We start from the raw sequence: 24,247 nt of genomic DNA on the forward strand, positions 1-24,247 counted from the left end.
TGTGTTAGGGCTGTTTTACATGAGTGTTGGCTGCATCTGAAAACGTAGAACGCTGTCTAATCAGTTAATGGTTTATACTACAGAGTTTTTGGATGAATGAAACGTACTGGTCTCTGAACAGTTTAAAAAACAACTTATTTCATCCTACCTCCTGATACAGCCCCAAGAAGGCAGCATTTTCCCATTTTTGGATGCAGTCTGTGTCTTCAGGTTACAGTTTAAACTGGTGCGAGAACCGTGTGTGTGGAACTCAGTGCTGCAACTGCCACAGTGAGAAGAGAGGGGAGGCAGTCAGATTACATGAATTTAGTGGACAACATGTTGAAAGCACTATAAACCTATTTATCAACACAATCTTTAACATTAAAGGCTTTTATGACTCAACATAAATTACTGTACTAAAATACTCTCTCGTTGACTTAAAAAAATATGTCTTGATGCAAGTTTTCATACAGTAACAGGCAAGCAATACTTCCCTCAAGTAAACTAGATTTCATGACAATTTAGTCCATAATAGAGTTCAGTTACCCACTCTCGATAAACATTTGATTATTTATATCTGTCTTCCCAAGAAAATTTTTATGTTGTAATCCAGAAATCACTTTATTTTCTGTATAGTCACACAGTTCAAACAGTACAGATGTGACAAACTCAAAGCATGTCTCCCGATGAAGACAAGCGTGCGCGCACACACACATACACGCATGTGATCCTCTTTGTATACTTTGTTGGTTTTATTCTATTTCTGTTAAGGGAATTGTAAAATCTTCTTGGTAGCAGGCTATCGGCTAGTTGTTTACTAAAGTTAGCTGTGGACTTAACTCCTTTCTCAGTGCTTTGTGTGTCATAGGTTTTTGACCAATCACATGCTGCAGCACCTCCATAGTCTCCCACACATATGCCCCTAAAGTTCCTACTCCGGAGTAGGAGCTAAAAATCCCCTGAAAACGGTTTCGAGGAACTGTTGTTCCTTGGGTGCGAAAGTGACAAAGTACTAGTCCTAGGGAAAAGTACCTAAAACGAGCTTTAGTACCTGCAGTGGGAAAGGGCCTAATGTGCCTTTTTAAAGCAATAATTCACCTAAAAATGGAAATTCTGGCAGCATTTACTCACCCTCATGTTATTCTAAACCTGTATGACTTTGTTTCTTCTGCGGAACACAAAAGAAGATATTAGGCAGAATGTTAGCCTTTATTACCCTAATTCACCCCACCTGATAGAAGACAGAATTTCATGGAACTCAAGTTTCATTATGGTATGACATTGTAGGTGTATTAAAAAACATTGCTGGCAAAATCATGATCAGCTCTTTTTGTTTGAAGCACTGATCATTATTATATGCTATATGCTATGTTGTCTTCATGGTGTGGTAAATACTAGTGTACTGGGATTCTTGCATAATAGATGGTGCTTTTTGTGCGAGAGGGGAACAGTTATATTCTTGTCTTGGCTAGAAAATACAGTTTAATTAGGGCTGCTACCACATTTGTAACCTCACTCTGTTTAAGTAGAGTTGTTTGGTATCCTCTGTCGAGAGAGAGAGAGAGAGAGAGATCGAGAGAGAGATCGAGAGAGAGAGAGAGAGAGAGAGAGAGAGAGAGAGAGAGAGAGAGAGAGAGAGAGAGAGAGAGAGAGAGAGAGAGAGAGAGAGAGAGAGAGAGAGAGAGAGAGAGAGAGAGAGAGCCTCACATGTTCCTGCTCATGCTGTCGGCTACTGCCCGCTCTCACACACTGCTTAAACCAGATGAGACGAATGAGTCATCAGAGACTTTGCCTCCTGCATACAAGTGCCTGTTCTTACTATCTCTGTCTTTTACAATGTGTGCACCAGTGTTTCTTACCTGACTTTTGCAGAGGGGTACATTTTTATGTTAAAATGTTTTTTTATTTATTAAAAAAAAAAAATTGAAATTCTATGGATATAGACACTCTCACTTAGCACTTTTTATTAGAACATTATGGTTCAAATTAGGTGCCAGATGTGATCTTCTGCTGTTGTAGCCCAGCCACCTCAAGGTTCAACATGTTGTGCATTGAGATGTTATTCTGCTCACTGCAATTGAGTGGTTATCTGAGTTACCATAGCCTTTCTGTCGGCTCGAACCAGTCTGGCCATTCTCCGTTGAGCTCTGTCATCAACGAGGCTTTTCGTCCGCAGAACATCTTTTTTGTTTTTGGCACCATTTGCAGTACATTTTAGAGACTGTTAGGTGTGAAAATTACAGGAGATCAGCAATTACAGAAATACTCATTTCTTTTTAGTTACTAATAAAGTTCTCAGTGAGTACACATTCTGGATTCCACGTCATGGTAAACCTCGAAATGTCAGGTTATTTTAAAATTGTGTTGGCCAGGCCTTGAAAATTACTTGAAAAATCATTGACATTTCTTACACAAATATTCATTTTTGTATTTAAGCACTGCTCTAAAATAATGAATTTGCTAGATTTTTACTTTTTGTGTAGAATAAAAACAGTGTTGTTTGATATGTGAGTTTATCACACTTTTGAACACCATTCACTTGAGTGTGTTTGCTTTGAAAAGGTGTCCATCTACTAATTGTTAACCAAGTGTTGGAAGCCCCCGATACTTGGGGTATCCTAATATTCCTCTCAGAGTGGGTGAGCGGGAATTACAGGGTCTTTTATGTGAGCGAGAGAGAGGAAGAGAGGGTGGAAAGGAAGTTAGTTCATGGTAAGGGGAGCAAATCTATTGGTGATTGAGGGGAGGTTGTGCTACACTGGTATTTGTTTGATATATCTGAGTGGAGTCGAGGCTCTCAGCATCTATACTGTAGTGGATCGGCGCAGAGAACCGCTGGAGAGGACTGACTCATAAGCTAGAGTCTGAGACAATGGTGCATGTGTTATCCTTACATACATAAATACACACACACGTATACATGTATATTCAGCAGCATGCTTGGAGGAGAACACTATCAACACCCCCTGTGGAGTGGCTTATTTCAAACTGTACCACTCCTCACTATTTTTGCAGGGAACCACACACATAATTCCTGGGCTGATTGGAGAGTATGGACATACACTGGGGACAGAATTCCTGGCCACACCTCATTTTCCTCCATTGGGTTCCAATTAATGATTCAAAACCTTTTTCACACATTCAATAAGGCTGGGCATTATAGCTAAAAATGTACCTTGATAGGTTTCAGCCTTTCGGCCATATTCAAGGTAGCTACAATATATCTTTGTGTTTGCTATGAAATGGCTTTTGCAGTGTAGTATGAAATATAGTTGGATATAACCAAGACATGTTTTTTGCTTAACAAGAAAGACAGATTTGAATAATTTTCAATCAAATGCACCAAAATAACACCTCAATCAAATGGTAATAATTACTAAAATATTTGTAAACTTTTGTGACTATTTGAGCGATTGACACAAACAAATTGTTAAATCATAGTTTAGACTCCATTGAAATGGACAGGAATTGAATCAAATCCATCTGCATTTTTGCAATTTTTGTGAAATTCGTACAACGCTCTCTTATTCGCAAAACAAGGAGGGGGTCTTGAAACTATTCTATTGACATTCTGTTTAGGAAACGTATTGGCATAATGAAAGCTATTTGCAATCATTGTGATATTCATGATGTTGCTTAAAGCTATAGTTTACACAAATGAAAATTCTCATCATTTACTTACCTTCATGCCATCTAAGAAGTGTATGACTTTCTTCTGCTGAACGCAAATAAAGATTAAAGATTTTAGGATGAATATCTCAGCTCTGTTGGTCATTACATTGCAAATGAATGTTGATCAGACATTTGAAGCTCAAAATCACAAAGGATAAATGTAATGGTTTAATCCATATCTTCAGAAGCGGTATGATACTTTAACTTTCACATTTTGAAGGTGAAAGTGGAGATTTATGGTATAAGAAAAGGACTTAAATATTTATCTGTTTGTCTCCCACACCTATCATATAACTTATGAAGTTATGGATTTAAGTTTTATGGATTACATGTGTTTCCTTTCTGTATTTATTTATTTATTTATTTTTTGGAGCTTGAAAATCAAATCCTAAAAATCTTAATTTGTGTTCTGCAGAAGACAAAGTCATACACCTCTGGGATGGCATGAGGGTGAGAAAATGATGAGAGAATTAAAAATGTTCTGTGACCTATTATTTTAATTTGATATTGCCAGCAAAGTCATTGCAAAGACCCTGAGTATTCAATGTTTCATGCAGCCCTGACATACATCAAATATTAGAGCAATCTGATTGTAGATCGTAGACTAGTTTACTGTCGTTTTTTTCCCAGTAATGCTAGAGGAATAATTTGTGTAGTGAATTATTTTTTTTTCCCCGTCTGTTTTAAGGTTTGGTGAAAATGACGTGGAGTACAGTGGGAATCTGGACCTCGAGGAAGGTGAATTACCTGATGATGTTGCCGGGGCAACAGGTGATCGAGCGTTTCCCAGGCACCCTCATTGATACAAATAATGCTGTTTTGTCAGGCATATGGCAATCTGGTGTGTTGAAACTCTTGGCTTTGATGTGTCATCGATTGTGACACCCTGTTAATCAGTTGAAGTGATATAACTGAGCAAAGTTACCATATCAGCCTTTGAAGATTTACTGCAGAATCTGCACTCTAAAACACTTTGTTCTTTTTATTTTTTCATTTAGAGCTATATTTTAGATAAATGGCTCATACTTACTGTGGATACTAGGGTTGTCATGAGAGGTCAACTTATTTGCATTTTTCAATAGCTGATATTAATGCCAATATCTAGAGATCAGAGTGACCAAATGTAAACAGTTAGATCTGCTACACTAATTTAATTAAACAAGTGGCCTTCCAAGTGTGCTGATATATTGAATAATATATGAACATATACAGTGCATTCAGAAAGTATTCAGACCTCTTCCTTTTTTTCAAATGTTTTATGTTGCAGCCTTATGCTAAAATGCTTTAAATAATAATTGTTCTACATCTACACTACATACCCCGTAATGGCAAAGCAAAAAACTGATTTTTGATAACTTTTGCAAATTTATTAAAAAGAAAAAACTGAAAAAAAGCACCTTTGGGCAGCGATTACAGCCTCAAGTCTTTTTGGGTATGATGCGATAAGCTTTGCACATCTGGATTTGTGGATTGTCTGCCATTCTTCTACGCATATCATCTCAAGCTCTGTCTGGTTGTATGGGACTGTCAGTGCACAGCCATTTTCAGGTCTCTCCAGAGATGCTTGATTGGGTTCAAGTCCGGGCTCTGGCTGGGCCACTCAAGGACATTCGCAAAGTTGTTCTTGCTAGTTTCTCCCATCTTTACACATGATCTCTGGAGCTCAACCAGAGTGACCATCAGGGTCTTGGTCCTCTCTCTCTTACCAAGGCCCTTCTCCCCTGATTTTTGCCAGGCTGCCAGCTGTTCAGGTAAAAGTCCTGGTTGTTCCAAACTTCCATTTAGGAGTTATGCAGGCCACTGTGCTCTTGGGAACCTTCAATGCAGCCGAAATGTATTTGTAGCCTTCCCCAGATCTGTGCCTCGACACAATCCTGCCTCTGAGCTCTGCAGACAGTTCCTTTGACCTCATGGTTTGGTTCTTGCTCTGATATGCATTTTCAGCTGAGAGATTTTATATAGACTGGTTTGTGCCTTTCCAAATCATGTCCAATCAATTGACACTCCAATCAGGGCAGGACTGGTAATCTGGCATACTGGGCATTTTCCCAGTGGGCCGATGCACTTTGGGTCCGATCAGGGGCGGAATGGCCAAGCGGGCTGGTGGGTCTGCCGCGAAATGGTGATCTAGAGAAAGGGGATGTACCTGAGCTAAATTTCAAGTGTCATACAAAGGGTCCGAATACTTATGTCAATGTGGTTTTTTTTTTTTTCTTTTCTTTTTTCTTCAGTTTATTTTTAATACATTTGCAAAGTTATCAAAAATCTGGTTTTTGCTTTGTCATTCTGGGGTATGGAGTGTAGATTGATGTGAATTTTTTTTTTTAAAGCATTTTATCATAAGGCTGCAACATAACAAAATTGGAAAAAATGAAAGGGTTCGAATATATTTTTAATGCACTGTATATGGAGTCTTATTCAGTTTGTATCACTCACTTTAATGCACAATGCATGATGTTGCTGTGGCTTCTTTTCCAACTGTATTTGTTGACGGAGTAAAATGAAATGAAATAACTGGCCAATTTGTGTCTGAAATGTCAGTTTTTAAAAATGAACTTAAATTGGAAATTGATTTTTATTTATTTTTTTCTTCATCTAAAATTGGTGTCCTCATACTTTTGGCCATGTAGTGTACTTCCTTATGTGACTCCTTTTTCTCTTCTCCCCAATTTGAAATGCCTAATTCCCAATGCGCTCTTAAGTCCTCATGTTGGTCAAGTGACTCTCGACGAATCTCAGTTGCCTCCACGTCCAAGACCGTTAATCCACGCATCTTATCAGGTGGCATGTTGAGTTTGTTACCGTGGAGACATAGTGCGTGTGGAGGCCCACGCTTTTCTCTGCAGCATCCACGCACAACTCCCCACGCGCCCTCCCGAGATCGAGAACCACACATTATTGTGACCACGAGGAGGTTACCCCATGTGACTCTACCCTCCCTGGCAACTGGGTCAATTTGGTTGCTTAGGAGACCTGGCAGGAGTCACTCAGCACGCCCTGGATTCAAACTTGTGACTCCAGGGTTGGTAGTCAGCATCAATACAAGCTGAGCTACCAAGACCCCCCCACCCCCAATGTGACTATTGAGGCTTTCATTTTGATTTACCAAATCGGTTTTTTTTTTAAAACCTAATGGCTACCATACCTACATGATTGCCTTACACTGGCAAAGTCCTCTCTATACTGACTCTCTTCCCCTGTTGGTCAGGAGGTTCCAGTGCAGCTACACAGGGTTTAAGGTGTAGGGCAGGTGCAAGCTCAGCTAGCCTCTTGGAGATTGATCCAGTCATCCTCATCCAGCTTTTGGATCTGAAGGACCGTAGCCATGTGGAATCACTGTGGGGGATGCAGCCACACCCACCTTCCTGTCTGTTCCAAACACAAGGTGTAGAAATCAAACACACCACAATTTAGTCATTCCAGCAACAAGTGAATTGTCTGTCCTCACTGAAAGCGAAAATGCTGCGTGACGTGGCTTAAAGAGATATTTCACTCAAAAATGAACATTCTCTCATCATTTACTCGCCTCTTGCCATCCCAGATGTGAGTGACTTTCATTCTGCAGCACACAAACAACGATTTTTAGAAGAATATTTCAGCTCTGTAGGTTAATACAATGCAAATGAATGGTGACCTGACCTTTCAAGCTCCAAAAAAAATCTAATAAGCTCCAAAAAATCTAATAAAGGCAGCATAAATGTAATCCAGTGGTTAAATACTGCTATTGCTTTGGGTGTGAAACAGATCAGCATTTAAATTTTTTTTTTTACTATAAATCTCCACTTTCACTTGAATGTGGAGAATTATATTAAAAATGGCTTAAATATTGATTTTTCTCACCCACATCCATCATATCGCTTCTGAAGATATAGATTTTACCACTGGAATCATATGGGAAACCTTTTTATGCTGCCTTTTTATGTGATTTTTTTTTTATTAATTTTTCTTTGTTTTTATATATTTATTTATTTATTTATTTATTTATTTATTTTTTTAGCTTGAAAGGTCTGGTCACCATTCACTTGCATTCTATACACCTACAGAGCTGAGATATTCTTCTAAAAATCTTTGTTGGTGTTCTGCAGAAAGTCAAAAACATCTGGAATGCATGAGTGTGAGTAAATGATGAAAGGATTTTACATTTTGGGTGAACTATCCCTTTAATCTCAGCCAAACAAAATGTAGAGTATTTATACGGTTTTGTTGAATGACAATTTGACCAATGAGATTTAACTGTGGGCAGGGCTACCCAATGCAACTCTACTGAAATCGGAGCCAAACAACTTACAAAATGTCCAAAATTGTCACAGTTGAGGCTAGTTAGGACAAATACTCTGTTAAAAGATTTACATAAAAGATACAGGTTTTTATTGCTTTTAGCTTTATTGCATTGTGAGCAATTCATAATATAAATCTCTGAAAATTAGAAAATTTTTAAGGTGCCCTGTGCAATAACACTAAACTAAATAAGATATTATCACAAACTATCCTTGATTAACAGCTGCTGCAGTGCCATCTCGTAAAGAGCGTGAGCGTCGGCCCCAGGCGGTGCGTCGGTCGACCCCAGACTCAGGAGTCCTGATCAGACTGAAGGCTCAGATGGCAGAAGTGCGTAGTAAGATGTCAGATGTGAAAGGGCAGCTGGATGCTCGCAGTGGAGCCAATCCTCGGGTTTCCTCTCATGAAGCCCTAATCCATGAGCAGGGCCCCTCTATAGACTCAGAGATGGGGCCCAGTCGCAAACCCAGTGATCTGCTCTTCAAAGGACATGTATCATCACGACATTCTCGCAGCGGTATGGCACAGAATTCAGATTAGCGTTTAATTAGTCTACATGTATGCATATTGTGCAATATATCCTGCCTTCTGCATGTAAATTTTGTTGGGAAAAATACTTTTAACTTGGAAAAGAAATTCATATGTTGGCACAATTTATATTTTTCTACCATACTAATTTTAATAAATATAAGGATGAGCCTTAAGATCAAAAGGTTTTAAAGCTCATGAGAAATGCATATTTACTCAAGTTTGTCCAAAAAACGTGTACGTGTTTAGCATGACTTTGTTTTGATCTTTGTCTCAGGAGTGAAGAAGGCTGGTTCTTCTAAGCAGGAGAGCGTGGGATTGTTGGGTGGGCTCTCTTTGCGCAGGGCTCTGGATGCTGGTGAGAATGAACTGAGAGAAGATGATCGAGAGTCCCCTTCTGAACCTGCTCTGTGTCCCAGAGAGGGTCCCTCTTACTTGGATGGTCCGTACAATGAACTCCCGACCTCATCATTATCATCAGAATCTCAATTACTTTGAAATGCACCTTTTTAATCCCACTTGGAATGGTCTGAATAGATGCATGCAGGAAAAAGCTAAAACAGTTTTTGGGGAACTCAACCCTGAAATTTCAGGGTTCATTTAAATTTCTTGAAATTACATTATCTGTGTTTTGCAGGCTCCCTGAAAGCACACAGTGTGCAGAGTTCTCCTCCCTCTCTGGGAAACAACTCCTCTTCCTCTGATAAGCCCTCTGGCTCCAAACATGAGGAGCGGCTGTATGGAAATTCACGTTCAGACCTATTCAGCCTCACTGCTCTAAATGGAGCGGCTGCACCCACCACCAAACAGTGCAGGACTCTAGCCATTGGGTAATATACTGAAACAAACTATCAGTCTTGCATCATATTCTATAGATTGTATGTGTGTGTATCCATTCTTGAACAAATCCAGTAAATGGTAACTAGATTGGTTAAATAAAATGAGTTATGGAGTACTTTTAAGTAACAATCTTTGGATGTAGGATATAGGGCTGAAACGATTAGTTGACGTTATCGACAACGTCGACCAATAAAAAATTGTCAACAAAAATGTCTCATTTAAAGTAACATGAGATCACCTTTAAACTCTAATAACAAGAGCAGCACTGCAGCTCGTGCCTGATTGAGGAGTGGAAGAATTACACAGATCACAGTCCAGATGCACTCTAAACTTTCCAAACAGCTTCAGGTGATGTAGTTCAAAGTTTGAGAGAATTATAATGCAAAAATAAAAAATAAGTATATACAGAATCACTCTCGTTGTGGATTCCGCTGAAGCAAAACTTGCGTGCTGACCGTCTTTAAAGGAAACACCCTGATGTTACATCTTAACTTTTATTAAAGTTCAAATTATATGGAAGCATATAATATAAATAACACAAACAGTATTTTTTCTGTGTGGTCCGCACCTCTTCTATGAGTTGCGCGAATGTCCCGATCTAAGGGGGAGTGACTGAATCTGCATCCGGCCGAGGCACACTATTGCGGGGACGCTTGTTCCTCGAGCACACATGCTTCATGCAGCTAGATTATAATGTACTGGCTCGCAACTTATTGAATCATAATATATGTCACTGTGCATTTCTTATCATGAAGAATATTGGCAATACACAGCTTTATTAAAACAAGAGTGTTTTTTTTGTGTGTGAGTTAAGGATGGATTGAAGTGAACAGAGAGGGTAGACTTCGCCCCATTATACACTGCAACAACATATGTTTTTGTTTTGTCTTGTTTTCCAATATAAATATGTAAAACTCTTAAAATAACGTAATTTTTTTTAGCAACAATACTGCAGAAGAAAAATGTGTTATCTGAGAATGTTGAATTTAATATTAAAAAATGAAATATCTAAAAAAGATGCATTCACCTGAGAAGCAGCATATAAGATATTTAGACTTTCTTTTAGAGAATAGATCTTGAATGGAAGTATATTTTGTCTTAAAGCAAGTCTAAATATCTCATATGTTGCATCTCAATTAAATATATTTGTTTTAAGGATTTTTAGACCATTTTAAATGGAAAAAAAGACATATATATATATATATATTTATAATATATTTTCCCTTTAATTCAGTGAATGTCATTTAGAGGTATTTTTAAAAGATGATGTTTCCTCTGTTGTTAGTAAGCATGTTGAATACAACCTTTTAAGTTGGGACACAAGCAGAATAATCGGTTAAGAGCTTATGATTAATCATTGCAATAATCGCATAATATACATATAATCGTTTGATTAATCAATTATCAAAATAATCGGTAGTTGCAGCCCAATAGTCAGTGTATCCATTATAATCATCAGAGTTCTGTTCTGATTCTATAAATAATTGTTTTTGCATTTTTTTTTTGAAGAGATTAGGCTTTATTGAGGGGTTGTTGTTTTTAGTTTTTCTTTTCCTTTTTTTATTTGTTTTGTGTTTTTGTTCTTTTTTTAATTTCTTATATATATTTGTAGTTTTATGTTGTGTTTGGTTTTGATGTTTTTGTGTTTTAATTAGGTTTTGCGTGTTCTTTGCTGAGTTTTGGTTTGTGGTGTTTGTTTTTATTTTTGTGTACATTTATTAGATTTTGTTTGTTTGTTTTTGCACTTTCATATAAACTAGTAAAATAACATGACACAATGGCTACATTTCATCAGCCAAATATGTCTCACTTTGAAATGTTTTGTGCTGAAATAACTGAATGGGATGTTGAGAGAAAGATAGCTTTCAAGTCGTGCCTTGTGGAAAAATTATTCTTTACGCTAATAAAAGTTTTTAAAATACGGCTTTTGATAACCCCAAAGTTACACTTACAGTAACACACACTCATTTGCTAAAATTGTGTTCCTCAGGCCTGCCCTGCTGATGGACACCTCTCTCAACTGTGATCAAGAGAGCACCAGGGAGATCCATCAGTCACTGCTGTCACTGGCTGAGCTGTGTTCCTCCTCACACCCTGATGAAGGTGAGACGTGAAGATCCGTTCTCAAAAACTCATAACTCATTGCAGCATGAAGTCACTTGCCATGATGAGTAATTGCATTAATCTGCACTTGAAATTAGATGAGTTCTTGGAATATAGCTGTTATTTATATTTCCAAAAGCCTGAGGTCCCTATCATGAAAGTAATGTTGAGTAACATTCCCATGTGTGCTGCATTGTGGCCCGCTAAAGGAAATTAAGCATAGCTAAAATAGTAAAACACGGACGTGAACGTAACTGGACCAATAGCTGCTGGTTCATATGAACACATGGGCATCCGTCCACAGGTCTACTCTGTCAAAAGCAAGCCCACCATGTGCTGTCAAACATGAGCAGTGACAGCGAGCTGGACTGTGACACAGAGAACGAGAACGAGGATGAAGCGGTGGCTCTGGAGGCCGGAGACAGCCAGTTCGAAACCAGAACACTACCCTACCCAGGTTTAGTAGGATTTAAGGATTATTAGGAACACCATACTAATACTGTGTTTGACCCCCTTTCGCCTTAAGAACTGCCTTAATTCTACGTGGCATTGATTCAACAAGGTGCTGAAAGCATTCTTTAGAAATGTTGGCCCATATTGATAGGATAGCATCTTGCAGTTGATGGAGATTTGTGGGATGCACATCCAGGGCATGAAGCTCCTGCTCCACCACATCCCAAAGATGCTCTATTGGGTTGAGATCTGGTGACTGTGGGGGCCATTTTAGTACAGTGAACTCATTGTCATGTTCAAGAAACCAATTTGAAATGATTCAAGCTTTGTGACATGGTGCATTATCCTGCTGGAAGTAGCCATCAGAGGATGGGTACATGGTGGCCATAAAGGGATGGACATGGTCAGAAACAATGCTCAGGTAGGCCGTGGCAATTAAACGATGCCCAATTGGCACTAAGGGGCCTAAAGTGTGCCAAGAAAACATCCCCCACACCATTACACCACCACCACCAGCCTGCACAGTGGTAACAAGGCATGATGGATCCATGTTCTCATTCTGTTTATGCCAAATTCTGACTCTACCATCTGAACGTCTCAACAGAAATCGAGACTCATCAGACCAGGCAACATTTTTCCAGTCTTCAACTGTCCAATTTTGGTGAGCTCTTGCAAATTGTAGCCTCTTTTTCCTATTTGTAGTGGAGATGAGTGGTACCCGGTGGGGTCTTCTGCTGTTGTAGCCCATCCGCCTCAAGGTTGTGCATGTTGTGGCTTCACAAATGCTTTGCTGCATACCTCAGTTGTAACGAGTGGTTATTTCAGGCAAAGTTGCTCTTCTATCAGCTTGAATCATTCGGCCCATTCTCCTCTGGCCTCTAGCATCAACAAGGCATTTTCGCCCACAGGACTGCCGCATACTGGATGTTTTTCCCTTTTCAAACCATTCTTTGTAAACCCTAGAAATGGTTGTGCGTGAAAATCCCAGTAACTGAGCAGATTGTGAAATACTCAGACCGGCCCGTCTGGCACCAACAACCATGCCACGCTCAAAATTGCTTAAATCACCTTTCTTTCCCATTCTGACATTCAGTTTGGAGTTCAGGAGATTGTCTTGACCAGGACCACACCCCTAAATGCATTGAAGCAACTGCCATGTGATTGGTTGATTAGATAATTGCATTAATGAGAAATTGAACAGGTGTTCCTAATAATTCTTTAGGTGAGTGTATATACATACATACATACATACATACACACAAACAATACATATAACTCTGCAACTCTGGTAAATATTTGGGCTGCCGCCTGTAAATTTTCACACAAATTTAAAATCTCACCATTTACACATACTGTGGATTAATTGCCAAAAATGTGTCTCTGTACAGTCGCATGCATGAAAATGAGAGCTTTCATTTGATGTATGATTTGTCTATTTAAGTGCTATTTGAGAGCCTAATATTTCTACCACGTGACCTCCTAGGTGGTGTTGATTTATGACAAAATAACAAAATAAGACCTGAAAAAAATGTATGTAACATAAATGCAGAAGTTATGTTATCTATGATAAGTTCAGATTCTAAGCTTTCAAACAAAACCACATATGCCTGACTTATTTATCCGGAGACTAACATTTTAATAGTAAGCTTTTTTCATGGCACCCCTACGCTACATAGCAGCACTACGTAGAGTTGAGGAGGTTGTAAAAGCCACACCTCCTGCTGCCAGGTGGTGGCGCTATGACCGTGATCCAAAATAGTCAAATCCATGTGAGAAGCCCCTAAGTCTAACTTGCATCACATTTTGATCCAAATCACATATTGCACACAGAAGATATGAAACCCTTCCTGTTTCCCATTTTTCACCATTAATTTAATGCCTCGCCATGGCTACAGTGTTTGATATATCAAAATCTGTTCGCAATTTAGCATCTTCAATGTTTTGACAACGTTGACTAAATGTGGTGACCATCTCATGAATCACCTAGGAGGAGAATTTAAAAGTTCAGAGCCTGCGATTTTCAGAAAATCCAAAATGGCTGACTTCCTGTTGGGCGGACCTAATGACTATAATTCTGAAATTTTTCTGGCTTGATGAGAACTATATATGTACCAATTATGGTGACTGTAGGTGAAAATGGGGGTGCTACAGAGGCCATCTTACACACCCATTTTAAAGTAGATGCTACAGAGCACCCACACACACAAACAACTTTGCCCAGTTCTAATGACCTACGACTCTGGTGTGTGCAAAATTTCAAGAGCTTTCATCCATGAACCGAAAACCTTAAAAATAATAATAATCCTTAGAAGAAAAATAGAGCCTCCGCAGATTCAGTGCTTGTGCTCCAATAAGATTAATAATCCTTAGAAGAACGCACTTTCAGTATTTGGACCCTAATAATAATAATTATCCTTATAAGAATAATAGGGTCTTCACACTTTCAGTGCTTGGGGCCTTATGAATACACAAGTAACAATGTTTTTTGTTTTGGGACTTGCAATCATTATCTGATGACAAAAGTGATGTAGACGCTACAGAAAATGTCACAACTGATTCTAATTTACATTTGCAAAGGTGATCTAAATATTAGATGTTAATGTTAATGTTAAATTTTAATGGCTAATATATTGGATGTTAAAGTAAAAATGTAATCCAGCCAAAATCATCATGCATGCCTGTCGTACCTCCCCTTAATACCATATATTGTGTTCTATATTGGAGAAGCACTTAATCACAAAGCTTGTGAGATAAGATAAATGTAATTACACTTAAGTGTTTTGCTTAAAAATGGAGATGTGTTCCGGTCAGCCACCTGTTTAGTCTCTAATTTTCTCTGTGGCTGGGCTTGTGAAAAAAGGCGAAGTGTTTACTTAATAATATTATTATTATTATTATTATTATTATAGTTTTAACTTCTAGTTTCTTTCTTGTGTTCTGGCAGAGTGTGGGCTGTCTTTTTGAAAATGTGTATGTCTGTCATTCTCAGGTGAGCAGCTGATCGCTGATGATCTGAGCTTTGTGACTGGCGACAACACAGAGAGATTATGACGTTACGACTTAAAAGCGACAATGTTACAAAAATGTCTGGAGGTGACATTAAGCTTTGTGTAGTCAGGCACTGGATGCGCTCTTTCCATTTCCTGTGTTTTTGCACTTGTATTATGTTCAGCTAGAACAGGAATATGAATGTGTATATGTGCTATATGTTATTTCAGAGAAACAGCTTTTGGAAAGGGAGAGAAGTCAAAGTTTTGACTGCAATAGGAAATGCATTACATTCCATTATAAAATTCAAGGTGTAAAATTGTATCTGTGCATATTATAGTGATGTACTACATTTCTTCTGTGTTTGCAATGCTGCTTATTTGTTATATAAATAGATTTGGAGTTGACAATCCCGTTTTTCTTTTTTTTTTCTTGAGTGTGGTGGGACATACAACTTACAAAAATGTTTTCAAGTGTTTTATCAGTCAAAGAATGTCAAGACAGGTGCTCATTCATAAGTCTTTATGTACTCTTCTTGCTTTATTCTTCAGGCAGTGTTTATATATAGATATTAGTTCATGTTTTTTGTTTCATTTTCTTTTTATGTAGTTTGTTCCCTCTAACTGTGAATGTATTGATCGTTTTAGTCCACAAAGCATCACTTCATCTACTCAAACAACTTTTTTTATTGATTAAACTTCTGCAAAAAGGGAACATGGCACCGTAGGGAAATAATAACATTTCAAATTATTTGAAAGGAAGGAAAGTTTTTATATATTTCAAACAAGCAATTATTTAGCAGTACACTGCTCAATTAGGAGCATATATACTTATTAATGCTACAGTTCTGCTTTGTTCTTTTGTTTTGTTTTTTTGTCCTGCACACTCATCTGTTAGATTTACATGATAAAATGTAAAAATAAGAGGGAGTTGTATACATAAATGAAAGTTTCAGGTGGGTCCAAGACGGTCTTTTTTTACCCCCAGGCCATATTGTGATATATCATGCATCAGAACGGTATGTTTTTGTAAATTGTTTATGAGCCCGGAGAGAAAGAATTGTTGACAAGTGGGCCGTTGCGGCAGCAGCAGCTGGAAAATTGCTCCATTTATTTTCTGAATAGATGTCATTGCTTCATCAACAGCTGGGGAGTGATGTAGCCACTTTCATTTAAGGTCACAGGTCTTGTTCTTTGCATGCATGGCTTTCGCTGAATGCCGTCTGTTGAAAGTGAATGTTTTGTTGCTTTGGCCGGCAAATCCTTGGCTTACGGATTACCTGCAGGTTAATGCTTTATACAAAGCTGGGACTGAGCAATCTGAAAATACAATGTTTTGTATCTATTGTAAACTGCCTCCACCCCCCATATTTTTCTATTCTGCAAAGTCCAAAAAAATTCTGGAAATGTTCCTTTGGCTGTTCAGAGTTAATCTAATGCTGATATATGTGTTCTAATAATGTTCATATTTTGATGTTTTGTTTCATATGCAGAGGAAAAGGATATTAGTTTTTTTCTTGTTCACTGGTTTCTCTAGCATGTTTTTAAATATTTTTGGGTCCTAACTAAAGGATATGCACAATATTAACAGTATATTTAATTTAAAATAAGAAATAAATAAATGATTTGATATACTGTTATATTCTTATTTTCAATCACGTTTTTAGTTGCCCATCAATGGTGAATCTCACGAAAAAATGCACAGGTCACATTTCACCCAAAAATGTTATACAATCTCAAATTCTCATTTCTGATAATGCACACAGATTCAGTCTCGTTACTGCTTGCAGAAACTAAATTCTGTAATACAAGGCAGTTTACAACAAATACTACCATGTATTAATACTTAAAAACAAACATCCTTTTTGCATATAATATAATTGGCATGAATATCTTAATGTCCCCAAATTATTAATAAAAAAAAAAGATTGAATTTAAAGAATCAATAAATAAATCATGAAATGTATCAATAAATAAAAAGAAATAAAATACTAAATAAAATTATGAAATGTGTCAAACACATTTTTATTAAGTAAAAAACACAACGAACACCACCATAAAAAATGCTATATATACTTTTTCCTTTGAACTGACATTTTTTGACATAAATATTTATTTTGTTGACATATTTCAAGACTTATTGACTTTTTTATTATTTTGAAATGTATTGACATGATTGATTGACATTGATGCTTTTATAGAAAGATTTCTTATGCACTAAAAAAAAAAAAAAGGATTAGCTGCTTGTTCAAATTACTTATTTAAAATGAACTAAAGCAACACATTTCTAGAACATTGTGTTACGCCTTGATTTCATTGAGTTTTAACCATTTCAATTTGTAAAATGTAAGTTTACTTTTTGTGGTGTTAATGTAGCTGTTATATTGGAGTTTTGGGGGTTACCATTACGGTGAATAATGGAGGGAGATGTTGCACATTGATTGTTTGCTTCATTGAGCAATAGCTGTTCTAACCATTGCATAGTTACTAAACTACATTCTGTAGTGCTTCCAACCAGCATGTATTTAGCATGCTAATGTTCACTAGTTAGTGCATAAAGAAATAAAATAGATTATTTAAGTTACACTGACACATCAAATGTTGTTGGGTTTACCCAATTCAGGTTCTTTCTACACAAAGTGTTTATGTTGAGATTACATCGTAATTTGAAGTTAAGAAAACTCATTTCAAACCACTGTCCATGATTGAATCAAGTTCAGTCAAAGAGCTTTTTTTTAAAAAAAAAATTATGTGGCACACCTTCATTCTAAATGGTCCTTTATTTTCTTTCAAATGGATGTAATTTTTTCATTGCTACAATTCATTTTCATATCCCAGCTTCTGTTGTTTCGACCAATGGCTTGAGTTTGAGGCACGACTTTCTGTTAGTACAACCGATGGAAGAACGGTGGTCATTCATTTTTTTTAATATGTTTGGTGATAGTGGTGCAGTAAATACTCACTCAATTAAAGCTTTAAGTATAATAGTTTATTTCTTAAAATATTTGGGGTGAAATATGACCTGCATATATTCTTGACATGTTTTGTGAGATTCAACTTCTCACTGTGTGTGTGTGTGTGTGTGTGTGTCTGCCTGCCTGTCTGTCTGCACCTGCTGTTTGGTCTTGTCTGTGTGACGTGCTGTGTGAGAATTAGCCCAGCAGTGTTTATGTGGATGAGTGAGTGTTGGCTCCCTTTCTGTCCTCTTAACATCCGTTCCTTGGGTCCAGTTCCTCCCCTCATCCAGCACCTGACTGCCAACACTCACAGCCTCCTGTGTGCACTTGAGTCCTCTATCCTGTATTATAAAAACAGGATCCATTATAATGTGTCTTTATGACCACAGATCTGGATTGAGCCTGTGAAATCTTTAGCAAACATTCTATATATTTTTGCCCCTGTATATGGGTGTTTTGTACTGTGTTGACCGATCTTCAGGCAGTTTCAGGGGAGTTATGTAACAAGACCATTTTGTAAGGTAACGGTTGGACTGGAAGTACACCATTTTAATTTACTACTAAACCAGAGAGTGGGACACTAAATCCTGTTCTCTACATGCAATTCATCAGTCACCTTTTCCCCCTGCTCAATCTGGACCTCTTAAAGGGACAGTTCACCCAAAAATGAAAATTATCCCATAATTTACTCACCCTCAAGCCGTGTATATGACTTTCTTCTTTCAGCCAAACACAATCGGAGTTATATCAAAAAATGTCTCTTCCAAGCTTTATTAATGGGAGTGAATGGTACCTTAGATTCTGAAGCCCAAAAAAGCGCATCCATCCATCCATCAAAAAAGTAATCCATACAGCTTCAGGGGGTTGATGAAGGCCTTCTGAAGTGAAGCGATGCATTTTTGTATGAAAAATATCCATATTTATAACTTTATAAACTATATTCACTGGCTTCTGCGAACGGCCGTCCACGCGTTGCTGCAAGGAGGCCTATACTCCTCACTCAGTTAAACCAGTTTTGTCAGGAGGAATGGGCCAAAATTCCAGCAACTTATTGTGAGAAGTTTGTGGAAGGCTACCCAAAAAGTTTGACCCAAATTAAGCTAAGGCAATGCTACCAAACACTAACAAAGTGTATGTAAACGTCTGACCCTCTGGGAATGTGATGAAAGAAATAAAAGCAATAAAAATAAAGTAGTGATCCTGTCTGACTTAAGACAGGGAATGCTTTCTACTATTAAATGTCAGGAATTGTGGAAAAACTGAGTTTAAATGTATTTGGCTAAGGTGTATGTAAATTTCTGACTTCAAATGTAGATTGGAGCTGCACTTTCACAACTGGAAATAGCTTTCAGATAGTGTTCCAAAGATGGCCGACTGACTTGCTAGGTTTTGTCTGAACTATGAATCTGACTCTATCTAGCATTCTTCTTTTTGTTTGTTTTATTCAAACAGTCCGCCTAGCCCAACAGAGCAACATTGGCTTGACCAATGGTGTGAGTGTGGGACTGACTATCTGTTTGTTCAACCAATAGTAGACGGGGAGTTTTCTGGAATCTGTTTGAAAACTGATTATTTTTGCAATTCCGCATGGTGTTCCAAAAATTAAACACTTCAGCTTTGATCTTAACCATTTCTTTTAGCAATTTCTTGATAGGGTGCAATTTCCAAACAGAACTGCTAATATAATGATGACTGTGTCTCCCATCTTTCATTGGTTGATTAAAGAGACAGTCCCACCCTAGACTCATTCTATTGGTTGGACCAGGTTGCTAGCCTGGGTTGGTTGTTGCTATGTTAATCACTGATAAGACAACACAAAAAAGCTTATTATGAAGGCTTGTCTAAGAACTTGTCAATGTACACCTGCGTCAGATGAATGCTTTTGGAGCATCTCACTTGGGTTCCGTTGTATCATAAACATACCATTTTTAGTTAGATTAGACATACGGAACAGGAGTGGTGGTGGTGTAGTGGTCTAAAGCACATAACTGGTAATCAGAAGGTTGTAGGTTCAGTTCCCACAGCCACCACCATTGCATCCTTGAGCAAGGCACTTAACTCCAGGTTGCTCCGGGGGGACTTTTCCTGTAATAAGTGCACTGTAAGTCGCTTTGGATAAAAGTGTCTGCCAAATGCGTAAATGTAAATGGATTTGTGCTCCATCAAGCTGTGTTTTGAACACAAGAAAGCATCCACGCGTCATGCTGTCCGTTGAAGGGTTTGTTTGTTCTCAGTATAAGCTGTGTGGTCCCTATACAGCTGAAGTTTCGCTTACTGCTTCCTGGAGAAAACAGGTGGTACTTCAAGCTTGAATTGCTCAGGAATCTTCAGTAGAGCATTCCAGGGACATAATTAATTGCATGATTTTTTTGAACGTGTTAAATTCTATATAATTAATGGCACCAAACTGTTTGTTTTCTATAACATCCATTGCAGTTTTTTAAGGGGGGGGGGGGCCAGAGGCTCTGATGCTCCCACCCTGACTGACAGCAAAACAATCAAGGGGAACAATGAATGTTGCCCCCCTTAAAGCTGATGTAATTTTTGTGACATTAGTGTTACCGAATGGAATTGCAAAAATAAACAATGTTTTTAAAACAGCTTTTTAAATACGCCTCTCACCTGCAGTTGTTCAAACAGTCCCACCCCAAACTTACGCCATTGGTTGAGTAATTTTGTTGGTGCGGGTCTAAGCGGGCCACCTTAAACAAACACTGGAATTTTCATAGCGCCACGGAGACATTTTAACACAGAAAGAGTTACATAATTCAGCTATAAACAAACAAGTGCCCCACCAAAGATTGCATCCTAATACCAGCCTTGATAACACCTATTTATTACACAACAAATAATGCGAGACACGAAGCAAAGCAAAAATACAACGCATATAAGACAAAAATAAATGTTTATTTTTGCGTAACACTTACATAAAGTATACATGGCGAGTTTGCAAATTTATAGTGAAATACAGTGGGGGCTGTTTAGGAAGTGCTCACAGTGATGACTAGACTTAAAAATATACTGTATCTATTCATAACTTAAGAATGATTGAAGTGTCATGTTCTCCACAACATAGAGCAGTAGATGCTTCAATACAGTGCCATACATGTACTGATCACAAACACCTATACATATTATGTGGAGAACTACAATTACATATGCATTTTTGTGTATTTCTTAATAATTCATCTTTTTAATTGGTTGAAATCATTTTAGAATACAGTTTTCAAATATATATATATATATATATAATGTATATAAAAAAGACTGTATTCTGTACTCTTTCTTAATCTTTAATCTTAGTCTGTTCTTAATTTCCCATTTTAATTATTTGCCAAGAAACCCAGGGAGGTCTCACTCAAATTAAACCAGCTGACACCTTACATCACAGGTGTGACATGGGCACACGCTCCTATAGCCACAGGAAGTGTAAGTACCTTGATTAAAAGGCAGCTTGTTCAATGAAATACTCCTGTGTTATTGCTAGAGCCTGACAGGTGGAGGAAGGAGACTTTAATTATGCTCCCTGACTCCTTTAGTCCATCATAACCATGTCTTGAATGAGACGGCAGTTCTAAGCACTCTCAGAGAAATTACAAACTAGTACAATGGGAACTTAGTAGTTACCCACTAATAAAAGCACTCTGACAATGTAGGGTTAGCATTTGACTTACAAACCTACCCTAACAGTACAAAACATACCATGAAACAACAACAATGGTTCTGTACATGTACTGTGAGGGTACTTTTTTTTTTTTTTTTTTTTAAATAAGGGAAAGTAGGGTGAGATGTATCTAGGCAACTGTACGTAATTTATGTCACGTGACCTTGTAAGCAAGAAGTATGTATCGGGCTGTAAAGAGGTGAAGCACATGGGAAAAGAAGTACAGCTCGGGAAAAATTAAGAAACCACTGCAAAATTATCAGTTCTCTGGATTTACTATTCATAGGTATGCATTTGAGTAAAATTAATATTTTAGTTTTATTAAGTTTTCATAAGTACTGACACCATTTCTCCCAAATTCCAAATAAAAATATTGTCATTTAGAGCATTTATTTACAGAAAATGGTCAAAATAACACAAAAGATGCATTGTTTTCAGACCTCGAATAATGAAAAGACAACAAGTTTGTGAACAAAAACATAATGATTTTTATACAACACAATACTAATGTTTTAACTCAGGAAGAGTTCAGAAATTAATAGTTGGTGGAATAACCCTGATTTTTAATCACAGCTTTCCTGCGTCTTGGCATGCTCTCTACCAGTCTTTCACATTGCTGTTGGCAGTGTTGGGTGACTTTATGCCACTCCTGGCACAAAAATTCAAGCAGCTCAAGGCTTTTGATGGCTTGTGTCCATCCATCTTCCTCTTGATAACAGCACCCCTAGATCTTCACCGATCCTCCACCTGGTTGTCTAATGGTTAGACAGAGACCTGGAGAGTCCTTCAAGCCACAGTGTCTTGCACCCATTGTGAAATTTGGTGGAGGATCGATGATCTGGTGTGCTTCAGCAAGGCTGGAATCGGGAAGATTCGTCTTCGTGAAGGATGCATGAATCAAGGCATAACTCTGAGGATTGTTTTTTCCAGCATGGCAATGCTCCATGCCACACATCCAGGTCAATCAAGGTGTGGATGGAGGATCACCGGATCAAGACCTTGTCATGGCCAGCCCAATCTCCAGACATGAACCCCATTGAAAACCTCTGGAATAAGATTTTCCAAAATGGTCATTGGTTTTAACTTAAACTATTTATTTAGTAACTAACTGCTCTGTTTATAATGTTTGGAGTTATAAGACGTTTTGTTTTTTCTTTAGGTTTTTCCTGTAGGGTAGTGATTGATCCAAGTAGTTTTATCATTTACAGATCTGAGGATTCAATAACTGTCCTCAGTGTTAAAGAAAACAAGGGGAAAGTGGGAGATCTAATTTAAGAGAGAGAGTTAATTTAGTGTTTCACTGAAAAATTACATTGGTCAATTTACCCCCACATAGCTCATCTTAACCACTGATCAGAAGCAACTTACCCCTAACCAGGGGCAAGTTGAACCAATTGATCACATTTTTATTTTATTTTATAAAGGCCATATGTTTTTGGCTTTCTGTCACAGACTCATTTTTATCATATCCATTACAACCTGAAAAAGCTAATTAATTTGAATTCAAATTGTTCCTTGTTGACAACATGTGTAAACATCGGCTCTTCTTACCCCGCTCTCCTCTAACAGTGTGGGTAGGCAAATGACAGAGTATCAATCACTACTTTTTGTAAATCATGAGGACTGATAGAAATCTACACAATTATATACTATAAAAGTATGGTACAAATTGCAGCATATTCTGGCCAAGAACTAATTAGACAGGAAGGTGCCATCTGATTGAATTGTAAAACCACCAAATCACTTTTTTACTTTAAGTTTGGGAAATTGTACATTATTCTGAGAACAAACAGAATAGTTCCAGGAAATATTTTACATGCTACTTAGTATCAAACAAAACCCTTGAGAATCTTTTGAAAGTTCCATACCATGAACCTGGCAAAGTTTGGCAAATATAGCAACTTCTTTGAAAGTGCTCATCGTAGCAATTACCAGTGGATTGGTATAAACATACTCCCTCACTCCTGAATTTGCACAGAATCCAACCAATCATATTTGATCAGGCAGTTTTTTTTTCTCTCTCCCCAATTTGGAATGCCCAATTCCCAATGCGCTCTAAATCCTTTTGGTGGCATAGTGACTCACCTCAATTCGGGTGGCGGAGGACAAATCTCAGTTGCCTCCGTGTCTGAGACTGTCAATCTTCATCTTATCGTGTGGCTTGTTGAGCGCTTTACCACTGAGATGTACCGCATGTGGAGGCCCATGCTATTCTCCGTGGCATCCACGCACAATTTAGCAAGCACCCCACCGAGAGCGAGAACTACACATTATAGCGACCACAAAGAGGTTACCCCAAGTGACTCTATACTCCCTAGCAACTGGGCCAATTTGGTTGCGACCTGGCTGGAGTACCTCAGCACACCCTGGATTCGAACTCGCAACTGCAGGGGTGGTAGTCAGCATCAACACTCGCTGAGCTACACAGGTCCCCCCATCAGGCAGCTTTTACAGTACCATTTCCATTTGCAATATGCATCAGATGGTCCATGAATGGCTTGTGGACAATGCCTGAAGCTATCAACCCTTCCCAAGCTAAGTTATGAATTGCAGTGAAGTGATGAATAAATGAATAAATGATGCAACAAATTACATAATCAGTAACTGGTGTTCCATGTTCCAATTCTGACCCGCGTTATGCAGCAAGTTCCAGGAAATCCCTAAAGTTAAGAAAAATCTTAGGGACATTGGCTTTACATTTATAACTAATGGTTTTTCTTAGACTATGTGGTTTCTTGCAACTGGGCTCTGATCATCATTCCTTTATTAATACCATTGTTTTG

At 37.9% G+C, this 24,247-nt stretch overlaps 1 protein-coding gene across 4 annotated transcripts in view; it reads left to right on the forward strand.

Annotated features, from left to right (window-relative positions):
- trim37 (tripartite motif containing 37) overlaps nt 1-16,420 on the forward strand; it is a 28,917-nt gene extending 12,497 nt beyond the window's left edge. For 2 of the 4 annotated variants that reach the window (XM_052117401.1, XM_052117402.1), the window contains exons 18-25: nt 4,343-4,425; nt 6,863-7,039; nt 8,156-8,449; nt 8,738-8,902; nt 9,098-9,290; nt 11,291-11,403; nt 11,708-11,860; nt 14,846-16,420. In XM_052117401.1, coding sequence (XP_051973361.1) covers nt 4,343-4,425; nt 6,863-7,039; nt 8,156-8,449; nt 8,738-8,902; nt 9,098-9,290; nt 11,291-11,403; nt 11,708-11,860; nt 14,846-14,907 — 1,240 coding nt within the window. In that variant the 3' untranslated portion in view covers nt 14,908-16,420. The remainder of the gene's footprint in view (nt 1-4,342; nt 4,426-6,862; nt 7,040-8,155; nt 8,450-8,737; nt 8,903-9,097; nt 9,291-11,290; nt 11,404-11,707; nt 11,861-14,845) is intronic. The other 2 variants (XM_052117403.1, XM_052117404.1) reach the window with 2 other exon arrangements.
- Nucleotides 16,421-24,247: the final 7,827 nt, after the last annotated feature.

Source organism: Xyrauchen texanus, chromosome 44 (assembly GCF_025860055.1).
Source record: "Xyrauchen texanus isolate HMW12.3.18 chromosome 44, RBS_HiC_50CHRs, whole genome shotgun sequence".
NCBI lineage: Eukaryota > Metazoa > Chordata > Actinopteri > Cypriniformes > Catostomidae > Xyrauchen > Xyrauchen texanus.